At 38.4% G+C, this 17,914-nt stretch overlaps 1 protein-coding gene across 3 annotated transcripts in view; it reads left to right on the top strand.

Annotated features, from left to right (window-relative positions):
- Elmod1 (ELMO domain containing 1) overlaps positions 1-17,914 on the top strand; it is a 59,491-nt gene that overhangs the window by 22,791 nt on the left and 18,786 nt on the right. For 2 of the 3 annotated variants that reach the window (XM_074066800.1, XM_074066798.1), the window contains exons 3-6: positions 10,066-10,211; positions 10,344-10,372; positions 11,154-11,251; positions 14,664-14,793. In XM_074066800.1, coding sequence (XP_073922901.1) covers positions 10,066-10,211; positions 10,344-10,372; positions 11,154-11,251; positions 14,664-14,793 — 403 coding nt within the window. Of the gene's footprint in view, positions 1-5,250; positions 5,387-10,027; positions 10,212-10,343; positions 10,373-11,153; positions 11,252-14,663; positions 14,794-17,914 lie in introns of all 3 variants that reach the window. The other variant, XM_074066799.1, reaches the window with a different exon arrangement.

Below are 17,914 nucleotides of genomic sequence, written 5' to 3'. Positions count from 1 at the left end.
TACCTTACAACAATTAACTTTCCACATGAGTTTTGGTGGGGACATTCAAACCACAGCAACATCCACCTGCTCCAGTTCACTGTCACCACAAAATGCATTAATGGTGTAACTACTTGGAGCATAAAGTAATGGGGAAAATATTTGACATGTTTTTAAAGCAATCATGTGAAATATAAGAAATAAGTACTATAGTACACCCAGCTAAAATATGTGTTTTAAATTGAATGTAGATATGGGATACCAGGTAAGTAATCTGCCTTCACCCAATCTGACTTTAGCCACAAAATGCATGAAGAGAAAGCAAGGAATGAAATGATGAGAAAATATGCCCACTGTGATCAGAAAAAGAGGAGACACTTTTTAAACCCCAAGTAGAAATAAGGCTTAGAATTTAGTTTTTTATAATGTATTTTAGTAACTTTAATTCTCTCTCTATATATATATATATTGAAAGGGAGAGGGCCCAAGACTTGTGCTGAAGATGTGATCTTTCTCCTTGGTAAGATTTAGTTATTTTGAGAATATATCTTGAAGTCATCAGAACATTATTAATTTGGGGAAATTTTAATAAAGGAATTTTAATGTCACCCCATAGAAATAATTGCTATCAATCGTTCCAGCCTCAGCATCTCAACTTGTTGGTCATGGAGCTCACTGAATATTTTCTTCCTCAGACAAGAAAAGAAAGGAAAACTTCTGCCACGCTCAAACATCTGTGGGAGAAACTGTTTGAGCCATATAGCAAACCTTCTCCTCCATCCTGACTTTGAAGCAATTAAGGGAAAAGTGTTTTTACTATTATAATTAGGTAAATAAAGGCTTACTATAAACAAAAATAGCTGTAGATTGGATTTTGTAAGTCACACACAGCTAATATCTTGAAGCACTGATTCATTCAGTCAGCATTTGCTGCTGATAATGCCAATATTGTACCACTTTTAGTTTCTCTTTGTAGCAATTGCAAGGAAGGATTGCCCTTTTACAGAGGAGGACCAGGAACCTCAGCAAAGTTAAGTAGCTCACTCAAAAGCACAGACGTTTGAGTGCCTGTTTCTCATTATTTCTTCATCACATCACCCCTCACTTTGTGCCACTGCCAATCTCTGTGAGTGATGCGAAATGAAAGTGAGATGGTCCCTGCTGCAAAGCAATGTGCCATCTGGTTAGGGGAGAGGTACACTCATACCTCCAAAGAGGAATGTGATCAGTGGCAGGTCACAGGCATTTTGTAGTGAGGAGACTTCATTGAGATGATATTGAGGGGAAAGGAGGATTTGGACTTTTTGTTGTTCTTGTTTTGTTTTGTGCTGGGGATCGAACCCCACGCCTCACTCATGCTAAGCACATGCTGTACCACTGGCTACATCACCAGTCCTTAGGACTTTCATATTTTAAACCAAGGATAGAGGGTATGGGAGGTGGAGAAGATGCTGTGAACAAAGCAAAGAATGCATGACTGAGTGCCACAACACAAGTGGTCCACCTTTGCGGTGTAGACTCTCTTTAGGGTGAGTAGAGGATAAATTGTGAAGATCAAGTTGGGGGAAGTTGTTGGGCACCTGTGAAAGTACAGCTAAAGCAGCCCAGAAGCAAGGTGACACAAAGAGAACGGAGGGCCAAAGAATCTTTCTCTTCCAGCACATGTCTAGCCTACTCTTTTTTTTTTTTTTGTGGGTAGTGTTTGATTTATTCATTTAAAAAAACAATTCTTATATATAGAACAAGATGGATTTTGTCTTCAAGGGTTAAAAGCAATCTTTAAAAAATGAAAGTCAGGAGCACTGGTCACATGGAGCAGTCTCTCACAGAAGCACTTAAGGGAATGAATGTCCCACACATTCGTCGACAGTACCAGGACTGCAGGGCGCACTCCTCACAGCTCTGACCCAGCAGACGCACGTCTGCATTTGGGCACAGAACTGAATTACTATTAAGACCCAGGTGTACAAAGTGCAGGAAATCCCATGTTATAATACCAACAAAGTCAGCTACAGTAGACCCTGTGTCACAGCTAAACCAGAATGCTGAGTTGCAAAACTTGGAGTAACTGGGAGACAATCACAATACAGATGTTTTGACCCTCAATGTCCATCACAGCTTCTGACCCCACAGTAGCCACTGGCATGATGCCAAGGCAGTATCACCTGGCCTTGCTGCAAGGACCAGAGGCCACTGCCTGCAACCAAGCATAGGCGCCAGCAAGACCCCTGGTTCTGCCCCAAGAGGCAGGCCACAGAAGGCCATGTGAAGGGCTGGCTTGATTGGTCACACCTGACCAGGTCCTGCAGGGCAGGTGTGAGGAAGGCCTGTCCTACTGCTGGGTTTGCCATCATGGGTGGCCAAGGTGTTTGTTTGTGGACCAAACCACCCTCATGGCTGCACTATACATGTGTACAAATCAAGAACAGGGTGGTGAAAACACATGAGAAACCACCTTTTAGAAGATCAGTAGAACTCTCACACAAAGAAGTGTGCTTAGATCTTAGAAATGGCTAGAGACAAGACAGGACTGGACTCTGAATGATCACTCAGGACTGAGCTGGACTTTCACACATGCCAGGGGTGACCAACCAGTTGACCATTGTGCTTTGAAGTGTTTTTCTAATCACAGGCTGTGACTGCAGTCCTCAGAAGATACAGGGACCAGGGGTCCTTTCTAAAATGTAGCCTACTCTTTGAATGAAATTTAGCCAATCCTTTCCCCCTACAAACGTGAAGGCAGAGACCTAGAGAAGCAAAGTACCTTGCTCACAATCACACAGCTCATGGTGGCAAACGGTTGAGAATCAAAGTCTGGTTTATGACTGTGTAGTTAGACTTTCAATTCAGCACCATCCAATTTCCCTTGCTTTGGAAAGTAGACACAGGGCTATGTATTTGTACCAGAATTTGATTAGTATTGCTTGAGTCCTTGACTCAGTTTATGAAATGTCAAAGCTAAATTCTGAGTCAGGCTTAGCACCCAAATTCCCACTCTCAACTGGCATTTTTACCCTTTAGCCATGATTTTCTCTTCTTTAGGACACATGCACATATATACATGTATGTACATGTGTCTATATACATGTAAAACACACATGCATAATATATATATACACATTTTATATAAACACGCATACAGATACACATATATCTATACACACATATTTAGGTTTTTTTGCTCATTAAAACAAAAAAAACTTCGATACTCTTGTTAAAATCTGTTAACATGGCCTATCCTCCCAAGAGGTTTCCTGGGAGGCAGATCAAGGTTCAAGGCTAGCCCAGGTAACAAATCAGCAAAGAACAAGCTTGGTATGTTGGTACACGCAAACCTGAAATCCCCAGTATGCAGGAGGCAGAGGGAGGAGAATTGAAGTCCCAGGCTGGCCCTGGGCAAAAAAACATGAGACCCCACTTGAAAAACAACCATAGCAGAAGTTGAAGAGTGCCTGCCTAGCACGCACGAGGACCTGTGTTCAAGCAGTGTCCTGTAGGTGACCTCCCCAGAACCTGCTTGTTTCCATTGATCCTTACAGAGCTTGGTCATCTGTGCCTGAGCTCTCCTGCCCTTGGCTTTCCCTTAGGTTTTCAGGGCCTCCTCAGTGTTTATTAAGCCCCTCCTACAGAGCATGAGCAAGATCAGTAAAAGCCATGACATTCAATAAATGTTTTGAATTTCATTAATTTCTTTATTGGAATTTTCACGTTAATTCTGAAGTAAGACTTGCTGACTTTCCTGGTGTTTCTTGCCTTCCCTGTAGGACAATCAAGAGTTAACCTTCCTGTCCCACCTCAGAGGAAGGTGCTTATCTTCTTTGTCTAACACATTAGAATTCTCACACTGTTTTTCAAACTTTAGTTTCCCTCGTCATTTTCCCAACTAGACTGTGAGCACCTTGTGGATGGATACACCATACGATTTGCAGTGAAATTAAATTCTTGGCTCATGTTCACTTTTGCTTTGATATGACATTAAGAGTTCCACTTTGCACGTGTTCAGTTGCATGAAGGAATAAGTAAATTACCTTCTAGTTACCTATCAATTCATTTCAAATCTCTTTCCTTCAACTCCTCTAGGTCTTTAACTCAACACAGTTGTGATAACAACACTGATAAGATTCTCTAACCTGGTGGTTTAAAAATTTCTTAATTATAATTGTAGCAAATATATATAATAATAACAGGCCATTCTTTATCACTGGCAGAAGATTTTGAGGCTAATAAAGGATGACAGAGTATTAATGCTACTTGTTGGCTATCTTTTATTTACCTATTTATTTCATGTTGATCGCTTTAAAATTTTTTATCATGAATAAAACTTTATGTGGGAGATTACATTTAAATATTTTAAATGCAAAGTACAATGTGTTTGCTGACCTACCTTATAAATATTATCAGAGCAAAATAAATCTTATAAAATTCATTGTTTTGAGTATCACATTTTTTATTTGACTAATGATATGGTTAAAAAATTGAGATAACCTGAATGTCCTTTTCCTTGAATGGAAAAGAATAAACCCATTAGTTTATTTGTTATTTTAATTATCCTACAACCAGCCATTGCTCTCGAAACCCTTAGATAAAATTTCTGTGGAATGTATAGTGTTCTTTGCTATAGCAATAGAACTTGGAATAGCATTGACCTGGGGTAGCTATTTGCCCATCACCCCCTTGATTGTTACTTTTCAAGAGGCAATATGATAATGTCTCCAGATAAAGAATGATAGGAAGGACAGCAGGGGCCCCCTCTACCTGGACACAGGAGTGTGAAGTCTCTTCTTTGCTCTGTGGGAGGGAAACACCTCTTTTTCTAGAGGCCTACAGGTGGTTTTTTTGTATGATTTCACATTTCCAGTTCATGTATCAAGTCCTCTGAAGCTTACCTTCCCAGCACAAAGCTCACTGTAAAAATGGTCCCATTTACTAAGCCTAATATACATTAATTCCCCACAGATGATCAGTGTCCCTAATTAGGAACTTCAGTGGAACAACTAAAATATTTTTAAAAGTCTTTTTTGAGAGTGTATGCAAAAGCTGGAGCAGTAGAGTGCCTGCCTAGCAAACGTGAAGCCCTGAGTTCAAACCCCAGTACAACCAAAAAAAGAAAGTGTATGCAATGCTGGATTCACTAAGCAGCTTGTTCTTCTTTATGGCCCTTTAGATGAAGTGTTCCATGTGGGAAACTGTGATTTGAGCCAAGAAATGTGATATTTTTTTTTTTGGTACCTCTCTTTTTCTCACCAATAGTGTACTTCTTATGTGTTGCAGGAATTCTTCAAGCAAGAATTGACTTTCACTAGCACATTCATTGAAATTGTTCAAAATAAGCCACTTTTCTCTTATTATTCCAAAAGAAGACACCAGAGTCACAAATTTAGGCTGATGGAGTAGTGTTGCATTACAGGTACCCGCACCCCCCACCCTCAGGCAAGGGGATGCATGGTTCAGGCGAATCTCCTGTTCTGAGGCCCCAACCCTGCCCAATGCATTCCTCTAACCGAGAACTACAGACAGGAGCTTACTTATTTTGAATAATCTACATTGGGTGGCTACCCTGTTTGAAGCTAGAGGATGAATGTTAAATAATAAGCATGGTCATAAGTGCTTGATGAGAACCCAGCCATAAACTTCAATCCGCAGCGTTTTAATAAACAGCAGAAACAGAAAATATTGGAAAGGAGGCGTGTGTGGGAGCTGTTCTGATTCAATCAGATTCTCCCCATGCTTAAGCAACACATTCATCTTAGGAAGCTACAGCACATCTTTCCAGAAGACTACCAAAAAGCTGTGATTAAAAAGCAGAAGCAAATGGAAAAAACTGCTGCCTGGGGAAGCAATGGTTAGTTATAGGGTGGTTATCAGGGTTTTCTTTTTCCGGTCTTGATTTAATTGTTGTACCTAAATCTATCTGACCTTACTAGTAGTGAGTTGAGAATCTTCCATCAGGACTAAGAACACACTAAGTCTAGAGTCAAGGGAAATAAAGCAAACATTACCCCTGTTAAAACTAAGCTTTTATTTATTTGTTGATTCAGGCTGGAAGGAAAAAGTTGCAGAGCTATAAATTTCTGAAGGCAGGATTCAAGCAGTGGAAAGGGTATAGGACAGAAGGATGGGATGAGCTGCTGGAGTGGCTCAAGTAGTAGAACGCCTGCCTAACAAGCATGAGTTCAAAACCCCAGTACCACCAAGAAAAGAAAAGAACAGGATGAGTGACCTTGCAAGAGAAAGCAAACTGGGGTCTTTCTTGAAAGTGTATTTGAAATGCCTCCTCTCAAAAGAAAAAATACAGATAGAAACATAAGGACATAAAACAAAGGAAATTAAAAGGAAGAAAGAGCACAATAAATCCAAAAGTTCTTTAAACCCAGAAAAGAAACGGACATACCTTTCTTCCTCCCTCGTTTCTTTGTTTCTTCCTTCCTCCCTCCCTTCCTTGCTTCCTTCCTAAATCAATCACTGAAAAACACATTTATAGGTCTGTCTTTTAGCTTCTTCTTTTTTAGGGTAAACATGAGCTTTACAATTTAGGAAATTAAATTGGTTCAAATAATTTAAGAAGTGGGTTCCCAGCAGTATTGGCAAATAGCCCTCCTTAGTTATACATATGGAGGTTTTGCTGGTGTGGTCCCTGTCATGAGGAAGCGAGTTGAGTATTGCTTCTGTCATCAAAATGGGACTACCAAAGTAAGAGGAAACACTGGCATTTCTACCTGTAGCCATACCTTGCCTGGACCAGATTTATGACCTAAATGCAAAATGAATTATGTCTGTCAAAACACAGAAAGCCGACTTTCAATGAAACATCTGTGGGCATATTGGCCCATAAGAAAAATAAAGGAAAAAGTTAAAGGTATCTTAGATAATAAATGCATTATCAACACTGCTGGCCAAGAGACTACAAAAGAGAAGACAGTGCATAAAGGTCATTTCATAATTAAAATGAGCATTTCTTTTTCAGATTTGGATGTCACTTATGGGATTATTAGAGAGGGATGTACTCTTTACTGAGAGGCAAGCCCTCAGAAATGATACTTTATGCCTAATCCCCACTGTGGATTTCTACTAGGTTTCACCATGTTTGATAGTGTAAACCTCTTCAAGAGAATTAAAACATAAAGAAATAAAAGGAAACAGAACATGGTGTCTTTTTTCTTCTTTTATATAAAGCCATCAAACACAGGCATTTTGTTCTCATACACAAAGAGGCCAACATGAGCAATTATAAATGGACTTTAGGTCACTCTACATGCAAACAGTTCCTGCCCACTGGGATGATACTTCTAAGTCTCGAGCCACATCTTTGTGAAGACTTGATACAGTAGTCATGGGAAAACTTTCTGTAGCAAATTCAAACCTTATACCCTAAGTAGAATAAATACAGAGATGCTCTGTTGTTACCTTTCCCTCATTATAGCAAGTACCTGAGATAATCAACTTATTATCAGACAAAATTTGTCTTGGATGATAGTTTTGGAAGCCCAGCCAAGATTGGGTTGGTCCTGTGGCTTTTGGTGTATGAGTAGGCAACAGATCATGGTAGATGCACCTAGAAGAGCAAAACTGCTCACTGCAGAGCCAGGGAGCAAAAAGACTCAAGAGAGGGACGGAGTTCCACAGCCTCCTTCAAGGGCATGTTCCCAGTGACCTAAAGACCTTCTACTAGGCTCCACCTCTTAAAGGTTCCACCACCTCCCAATAAGGCCACTCTGGGACCAAGCCTTAAACCCACAAGCCTTTAGAAAACATTCAAGACCCAAGCTATGGCACTCCATAAACAGTTACCAGAACCCTTTCTTTAGGAAGAGTTAGTGCTGCAGTCCTGACGCACAGACTTGAAAGGTGACTTCATTTTGTTGCTGGCCCACGTCTGAGGCCATTTGAAATTGAAAATGACAAATGGAGCTGGTATCATGGAAATCTTTTATCCTTTACTTAATAGGAGTAATGCCTCCAAAGTAGTTAATGTCATTACCATTTGGCTGGGGACCAGTTAACAAAGAGACTGCTCAATCTTTTTTCTGGCATAGCTATCCAGTACTTGGAAAGTGAAGGACATTTTCCAGGAGAATAAGTTGAGATTGTATAAAGCTTCTCACTTGTCTAACTAAAATGTTCCACTAAATTTATTTTTAGGGGTACTTTTTTTTTTGGAAGTTGTTAACCTAAATTCTAACAGATCTTAGAACGTATTTCACTTGAACAGTTGAATGTTAGGCTTTACAATATGGTAAGTCCATTTTTTGTCTTTCAGAAGAATCCGGTTGACTTTATAGTAACTGACTCCACAAAGAAATTTTACATAAACTTTTGTAATAGCTTTTGGTGATCATTTATGCATTTTAATTTTATTATAAGTTTTTAAAATAAAATAATGCATGTATAATAGAAGAAAGAAAATAAAAATTACTAACAACTTTATTAGCTAATGATACTGTGATTAACATTTCTCGTGTATCCTGCCAGTCTTTTTGTTTGTTTACACATCACTGTTAAAAGTATTGTGTTTGTTTTTTTTTCTTAAGGAAAATTGGATGATTTCATACATATTCCTTTGTAACTTTTTTCTACTTGTCAAACATCATGGATATTTTCATGTCGTTAGATATTTGAGGACATAGTTTTATAGTCTACAAAGTATTCCCTTGTGTTATCTTAATGTAGCAGCTTGGTTGTTTGTACTGTTTCTTTCCATTCTCTTTACGTTTTTTTAGATATAGACCCAATGCGCTTGTACAAATAAGACTATTGGAATTTTCATTTTTAACACAAAGCTGCTGAAGATATTTGAACCAGAACAAGCTGAACAAATTAATACAACCAAGGAAATGTTTGTTTCAGAGGATGGATCACTTTGTTGAGGCTGTTAATTAACATGCTAGTTGATCTGAATGATCCTGGATCACTTCATTTTAGAGCTAGGGGGAATCAGTGAATTTGAGAAAAAAAAATCTTGGTTGGTGGAGTAGCTCAAGTGGTAGAATGCTTGCCTGGCCCTGTGTTCAAACCCCAGTGCTGTCAAAAAAAAAAAAAAGAGAGAGAGAAAAAATCTTTTCGATATGATACTGTTAGGAAGTAATAGAAATAATTCTACCTTCTAGGAATTCAGAGTATACAGAGAAGACAGGATGCATATAAGCTCCTGGGTAGCAGGCCCTCTTTGTCTCTAAAGCTTGAGCCATTTTGTGACTCTGAGCAGTACCATAAAGTAGTAGGTGCTCATTTTAAAATTAAAAGTCAACATAAAACAAATTCACAAGTGCCAGATACCTGTGCGTAAGCGTATGGTTGGTGACAATACAGTTCCTAGTTTTTTAGGCATTATTGGAATAAGATAGTATGTACAGTAAAGAAAACTTTAGCAAGAGTCACAAAAAGACTTCTCTAGAAGTAGAGTTTCTGAAAAATTCAAACTGGACAATGTTGTCACCTCAAGGAGAATCCAAGGTCAACAGTGCTTATTCAGCAAATTGATGAGGAGGACTTCTGGCAGGTGCTAAGAGTATTGAGGCTGTTCAGCAGAAAAACTAGGTGCCAGACATCCAAGTCCTCAAAGGAGTACACGGTGCCTAAGGGAAAGCAGAGGAAGGGAAAGGAATGGGAGCAAGGGAAGAAAGAAATACAGACTTGGCTAATAAGTGGCTTTAAGGAAGGGCTGGAAAAGAACAAGGGCAAGCTGAAAGTTTGTCCACTCAGGCAAGAGAAGACTTTCCTCCCCCTTGTCTAGGGAAGGGCAATGTTAACATGAGCAATATTGAAGAATTCTGTTTTCAAGACATTAATATTTCCAAACATTTTAGGCAGAGGTAGAAAAATGGATTCGAATGCTTAACCCTTAGTTTGTTGTAATATTAAACTTACCAGGATGAGGCATTCTGGAGTTGCATAGTCTGTGGGCATCATAACTGTAGCACCTATGATAATAATAAATAAATAAAGCAACATGGGATTAGAAACAGTGCTTGCAAAACCCGGAAATCTAATGGCTGGTTTTCTCCTGGGCTTCTTTTCTCGCTGGTGGTGGCTGCTTTCTATTCTCTTCCAGAGTTCTATTGGAAGGGTGCTGTCTTTTGTTTTTCACAGAATGTTGATCCAGGTGTGCCTGTATTTTTACTGTAAATTTTTGTGGCGCTGCCTGAAATTTGTAATGAGGAAGCTGACCGGAAGATGTGAATTGCAAAGGATCTGTTACAATACCAAGCCTGGGGCTTCTAGAACCATGAAAATCGGTAAGGATGAAACAAAGAAGTAAACAAAATGCACTTGGTGGGGTTGCAGATACAATGTTAAATTTCAGTAAATAATTTAAAACCATTCATGAAGGATCATTTTTAAATAACTTTTTGTTACTGCTTTAACAGAGACATCACTGAGGGATTCAAAAAGTAAGGTATGTCAAATTGTTTCCTTGTTTTTGCCAACTTTTCACTGAAGCTGACCTTTGTCCTAAAAAGTAAAGATTTCGAGAAACAAAAATACATCATAGATTAAGAAAACTAATGCAAACTGAGAAGAGTCATTTGCCCCTCACGATCATACTTTTTCACATCAGAAGTGAAGCATCTATTGCTTTATTATGGAATTAATCCTTTTTTTAATACTACTTCCCAAGTCATAAATAGTCCTTGAACATAGGAACAGTATTATCTTTCTAATATTTCCTCAATATTCAAACCATTTAACTTTATTCTTGAGCTTTTCTAATAAAATCAAAGAAGTCTTTATGTTAACTTCTATAGTACATAGTTCAGCATCCAAATAAGAAGGAAAATCTGATCATTTCATCTTACTTAATTTTGGCATCCCTAAGACTATATCCCATGTGCCTCACTCTTTAGTCATTGACATATTGTCCAGTAATACTGGGAACTGTGTTGGGTGAGGAAAAAAAAAATATAACATCGCAATATAAGTAGCTTGAAACATGACAATAGTTTAAAAAAATCTTATGTGTGTCTGATTTGCATTATATGCCTTAATGAGGAAAATAGCAATACCTCAATTGTGAAAACATCAAATTTATTGAATGAAGTACACTAAGTCAATGTTTGATTTTAGCTCAGGCCTTCATATAGAAGCTTAAAGAAATACTCAAGGCCTCTACCCCAGGAGACATCCTATCAACCAGTGGTGTGACGGTAAAGGGAACTGACTGAAACATGTTTTTTCAGCTGCTGCAGACATCAGTGAGCGTTCACCCTGATGCTATTGAAAAAACTATAGATGACATCATGGAACTGAAAGGAATTAACCCTGACATAAATCCACAGTAAGAATATGTTTCCTATATGAAATACAGCACACCAGCCACATGGTCAGACATTTATTGTCTGTCTCTCCCTGTCTTTCTCCCTCCTTGTCTCCCTCTCCCCTCTCTTTCCCTTTCTTCCTAACAATCATCTGCAGTGTTTTGACTCTAAGATGAAGAATAAAGAAATAAGGTGCCTTTTCATGCTTGCAAATGACAGTAACTTTATACTTTCAGTGTGTGTGCTAGGGCTTCCAAGATGCCACGGGGTAAGAAAGGGGACAGGTGCTCCTGATATCGGAATATGAGATCAAGGAAGCCCATTCATCAGCAGTCACTATTGGATGCCTGTTTTATGTTAACTGTAAATGTTCTAATCATAAATCAGCCTAAGTTGATTCTGCCCCATCTAGAATATTCCTTCAGTTCCCTCATAAATATTCCATCCTAACAGGCTGAGATCTTGAAGACAGTTCCTACCTGCTTGTCAAGAAGACAGGCGTGTGTGGGAGGAAGCAATGGTTTTTATATGAAGACTTTAGAACTTCATAAGTTATTCCTCTCATCTTGGAAGTATTAAAATGCATTTGGCAATGTTCATGACATTTAAAATTAGCTTTATAGTTTCCATTGGGTACAGCAAGTTTGCAGTGAAATTTGGGACTAAGGATATTAGGAAAAATAAATTCCAAATGCAGATATATTTAGAGACAGTTTTAGATTCGTAGCAATCAAACTGCCTTTAAGATCTACATACATGAGCATGTCAAGTGTTACCACTGAGAAAGCTTTCAATTACCCAAGACGGAGCTAGGGTTGAAGGGAGTTTCAGAGCACACTTGTCATAGGTCTGTCTCTTGGAAGGATGGTAGGCACTGTCTATCCAGGTGCTTGTCACAAAACTATTTCCACAGCATTCTTCTGAAGCCACTTCAGCTAATTAGCTGCCTTTTCCTTATTCAGATATATTAAGGTTGATTTAATTATGTAGTAAATGTATTTTTAAAATCTTCTGACATATCTTTTATTTTTCTAGAGAAGTGATAAGAAGGCAATTCAGTCTAAATTCAGTTGAACCAAAAACTTAAGACTACAACTGGGCATGGGGGTGTTAGTCCTATAAATATATGTAGAGATTAGAGTAGATAGAACAGAAAATCTTTTCTCTATTTCTTCTATGAAAGTTGTTTCAGTTGCATTCATAAGTTATTTCTCTGACATCTATCTTTTTTTATTTCCTTTAAAAAAAAGGTATAGAATGGTACGTGGGGTCTTTTGTTGTTTGGTTAGGTTTTATTTAAGCATCTCAGTGTGGATTCTAGTGCCTTTTTCTCAACTATTCTTGACAAAACCTAATATAAAAAAATTAAATCTGCCTGGAAGCGAGGGGGGAGGGGGAGGCAGGGAGTAGGAGGAGAGGTAGCCCAAACAATGTATACACATATGAATACATGTATAAACAATTTAAAAAATTAAATCTTTTCCCCAAGAAAACAAAGAAATAGGAGGTTAGAAATGAGGGAGACATTTTTAAATTAGCAAGCTATTATTACTGTGTTAATTTCATTTTGTTTTAATTGTACTTTTTACAAGTGCTTCTTAATGGTGTTACTAAAAATTACTACAGAAAAAGTTTAATTGACTTTCTTTGTTTCTTCCCCTTATTTCTTGCATTCTCTTCTTTCCCTCAAAAGTAACTCTCTTATCAGTCCTATACTAAACTTCTGGATAATCCATGCCACTCTGCCCTTTCCTTAGTTTAAATACCTAATTTAGTTTTTTGGTGCTATGACAAGTAATTATAAAGGCCATTTAATTGAGACACAATTTTATTCAAGCTTAGTATTCCTGATTGTCTGGCACTTCCCTCTATGTTTGGAAATATTTGCATAATTCTCAGACCTGTTAGCACCAGTTTTGGATTGTGTGTGTGTGTGTGTGTGTGTGTGTGTGTGTGGTACTGGGGTTTGAACTCAGGGCTACACCTTGAGCCACTCCACCAGCCCTTTCTTGTGATGGGTTTTTTCAAGATAGGATCTTGTGAACTTTTTGCCTGGACTGGCTTCAAACTTTGGTCCTCCTGATTATTGCCTCCTGAGTAGCTAGGATTACAGATTTGAGCCACTGGTGCCCTGAGCCAATTTTAAATTTAACCTCTATGCATCTCATTTATTATCCCCAAGAAGATGTCACTGTCATTGTGATTATAATTACCATCACCACCACACCACAACAAAAACGTTCCAGGGCAATGAATAAACTAGGAACAAAATATATTTTGGACAGTATTATTTGAAATTAACCAATGTCCAACCATTTTGAGCCACAAGAAGTAACTAAAGAATTTAGCTGGAATAAAGAAGTATAAAGTATTACCTTCGGATTTTAAAATGTGAGTACAGGCAGGATAGGATTATCATTTATATGGCAGTAGTTTGGATGTTCAAAAAAAGATTTTAGTGATTAGTGACCTGCTTAATACACTTGCAATGTTGTATGACTGCTTTGAAAGATCTTATTTTACCTTGTAGGTTGTAGGAGAGGAAAACAGCATTGTGATCACAGGGAGTGGCAATCCTCTCTGTGTTGCTTGCTGGATTCTTCCTTGTTCTAGTGAACATTTATAGCAGACTGAGCATGACAGTAAACCATCTGAAAACTATGCCCCATGAGAAAGAATTGAAGGAATGGGGGAATTTTTTTTTTAAACCTGGAGATGAAACTAGAAGATAGAATCAAATAAGTAGGCATGTTGGGGAGACAGTAGAAGTAAATTTTCTCAGAGGACTGCATTTAATCCAGTTGGTAATAAGCAAAGCAGATTTTGTTTTAACATAAGAAAGTGTACAGACAAGATGAGTTGTTGGAACGTGATGGAAAATCTTGTAGAGCTGTGACTTCTCTGGGCACTGCCTCATCTGGGAGCTGTTTCTATTGTGGCTGCTGCTGCTGCTGTTAGGTTTTTTTCTTGCCCCCAAAGGAGTTCTCTCTTCCTCCCTCCCTCTCTCTCTCTCCCTTTGTCTCTCTACCTCTCTCTCTCACACACACATCCTTCTAAAGCAATTCTGATGACCTCCCTAGGCAGCCTAAACAATTCCTAAGAACCTATTATTACCTGTGTCTTCTACATCTTACTTTCAAGTCACCTCCATAAAGAGCACCCTTGTGTTTTAAGCCAAACCATTGCAATTTAACTTAAGAAAAAGCCAGAATGAGAGAGAGGAAAAAAAAAAAAACCTAACCAGGCTCTACAGCTATCCATACGTGGAGCCTCAGTAAGAATTGTGCTTCTAGTAAACAGATCATATTTGAGAAATTTCCTGAATATTAGATTTATAGGAAAAGATCTAGTATGCATCCATCAAGTGAGAAAATGCCCAAAGAACATGTTTTGTTTTCCTGCTGTGTGTTTCTTCTCTTTTGAACACCTTAGGTTGGGAATCTCTCTTCAGGCTTGCCTTCTGCAAATCGTGGGTTACAGAAACCTTATTGCAGATGTGGAAAAACTGCGCAGAGAGCCCTATGATTCTGATAACCCCCAACATGAAGAAATGCTTTTGCAGGTCAGTCCTTTCTTTAAACCAGCTAATGGTTACCAAGCAGGTGCTGTGTTCTAGGCTTTAATCCTGACATTGGGAATACAAAGGTAAATAAGACGTGGGCACTAAGACGGATTGGTACGGCCGAGTTCTCTTGCTGATTCAGAGGGTGGAGGTAAATATTTTCATCAGAAAATTCATATGAAAGATTAACTTTAAGCTTCTGTAATGTGTGAAAACATCAGAGGGGATTTCTGAGGGATCTCATATTTGGCCCAAGTTTAGATTGTTTTGCATGTGTTAAAAGCCAGTAGAAGAAATAGCATCTGTCAAGGAGTGTCCTGGGATTTTCACTGGTGACTGTTAATACACATCAGAGATGAGGCTGATTTGTTTCAGCAATAGCCCTCTGGGGAAATTACTCAAGATCTTAATGCTGCTTATTTATTCATGTGACTTGGTGAGGATTCAAAGAGGAGGTAAAGTTTTATATTTGGCATATTAAAACTTTCATTAAAATAATATAGAGTTACAAATACTCCTACCTGTCAAATAAAAAACCTTAAAAATCATACAGAAAAAAAAAATCATAGGCTCTAATGGTGTTTTCTAAATTCTAAAAGATTTTATGCATTCATTTCTGAAAATAGATGCCAGGGCTACTCTGCCTCTTTCTAGCATTCAAAAAGGCAGTAAGAAAATTAGAAAGAAACATTCATTTAGCTGCCTTAACTTTGTCTTATTGAAAAATGTCAATAGAAGGTATAATTTTAAAAATGTGCCCTGTTTGTGTTTTTGTGTGAAGGAGTGTATGTGTTTGTGTATGTAAATACTTAAATAGATGACTCATTTGCTGGATCTGATGTGAGTCATTAAAAATTAAAGAAGCCTCATTCTTGGCAATAGTTTTTCATCTTACCTTTCTCCCCTGCTTACTTTTAGCTAACTTACTGGATGAATCCCAACTGGTTTTTTTTGTTTTTTTTTTTTTTTTTTTTGCTTTTTTTCTGACCATTTTCTTATGGAGCTGGTCAAGTTCAATAAAAGGACCTAACATTGGGAAGCGAGGTGAATGAAAGTGAAAAGAGGGAGTATAATTAACAAAGTGGTCACAAGTGCCTGAACAATTCATTATCATGGCTGAGATGTCCTCAGAACTGATTAATGACATTTGGATGTCTGATCTGGTATGCATGATGGCACATTATAGGCTTTTAACAGGCATGGGTAAGTGTATGAGTTATTGTAGTTTACATTAGTTACATGTCAGGAACATTTATGATATGACTTTTATCAGTGGTTCTAATTTGAGTATGTAGGTATTATCATTTTGATTGTTACAGTGAGGTAAGCAAGATAATGGCTATTTTACAGGTGAGAAAACTACTGGTTTAGTCTAGGTTTTGATTCACACATCTAGTAAATAATAAAGCCAGGATCATACACCACTTAGGTACTTTGAGGAAAGGCATCTTTTCTGCCTTTCTAGTTGGGACTGCAATCTAGTTGGGACAAATTCTGCACCTACAAAAAATCTCTAAGTTTCTTCCATAGAGAACCTCAAAGCAGAACTGGAGGCATGGCTCAAGCAGTAGAGCACCTGCTTTGCAAGGTCAAAGCCCTGTGTTCAAACTCCAGCACCACTAAAAAAAAAAAAAAGTCAAGTAATGAGAACCTCAACACATTTCTCAAATGTTTTCATGCCCACTGACTTATTCTATACATTGTGTCATCATGTCCAACTTGGACTATTGTAGTCTTAGTTCGGCCACCACCCATTAGACTCTTCCCTTCCATCTTCTAAAATACTGATGGCAGTATTTTTCTAAAACACAGATCTAATCATATTATTCTCTAGATTAAAAATTTCAAACTGGGCCTTGATGGCACAGGCCTATAATCCCAGCACTGTGGAGGCTGAGGCAGGAGGATCTTAAGTTTGAGGCCAGCCTGGGCTACATAGTGAGACCCTGTCTCAAAGAAACAAACAAAACAAAAGCTTGAAGCTTCCTTTGTCCTCCAGTAGGAAGCCCATGTACCCCAGCATGGCATTTCGGCCTCTTTCCGTTGTATTTCTCTAAGCTACACCTCCTGCACCCCCTCTATGTGCAGTGCGTTTCCACCGTGCTCTGTCAGTTACCATGACCCAGAATAGGCAGTGCTATCCCATACACCAGGAACTTCCTCATGCCTTCCCTCTGCACCCATCATTCTCACCACAGAAGCCACCTCATTTAAACATCTTCATTCAATAGATGTTGAAGTATCTCCAGCCTCCCCAAGCAAACACAGACGTGGGATCTTCGCTATCCTCTCTTGTTAACTTAAATTTCAAGTATGATAATTTTAAAAAGCAGTAATAATAAAGCCTTCATTGTGTGTTTGGTCCATGCCAATCATTATGAGGAATGTTGTCCTGCATTTTTTTTTCTTTTCTTTCTCTTCTTTTTCTTGGCCGTACTGGGGTTTGAACTCAGGGCCTCCCATTTGCTAAGCAGATGCTCTACTTCTTAAGTCATGCCCAGCCCTATTTGCTTCATTTGTTTTTAGATAAGGTCTTGCATTTTTGCAGTCCTGCTACTTCTGCCTCTGAAGTAGCTGGGATTAAAGGTATAAGCCATCACACGTGGCCTGAAGCATTTTTCAGTTGTCACAAGAACAGTGTCATTCCCGTTTTTCAGATGGGGAAATGAAGCTGAACCGTTCAGTGACTGAAAGCTCCCATAGTTAGAGAGGGCTCTTAACTACTGTACTAACACTGTTTGAGAGAGAAACCATGCCTTGTTCGCACTTGTATTTCCGGGGACCGTGCGTAACTGCCCAAGGTTAAGGTTCTTCATCTTTAAGATGGATGATAATACTCTTTCACAAAATTTCATTTAAAACAACAAGGTCTGTGGGCCAAATTTGGCTTACTATCCATTTCCATTAATAATCATTATTGGAACAAAGCCATCCAGATTCATTTTTATATAGTCTCTGACTACTATCCTACTACAAATGGAAAGTGAAGTACTTACAACAGAAAGAGTATGGCTCACAAAGTCTGAATATTTACCAGTTGGTCCTGAGCAACTTTGCTCATCCCTGGTTTATAGACTCAGGTAAATATGTTGCCACATTACTCAAGTGCTTTGCTTTATAA

Source organism: Castor canadensis, chromosome 2 (genome assembly GCF_047511655.1).
Source record: "Castor canadensis chromosome 2, mCasCan1.hap1v2, whole genome shotgun sequence".
NCBI lineage: Eukaryota > Metazoa > Chordata > Mammalia > Rodentia > Castoridae > Castor > Castor canadensis.
The sequence above is the reverse complement of the archived record's forward strand: the minus strand, read 5'-3'. Positions and strand labels throughout refer to the sequence as shown.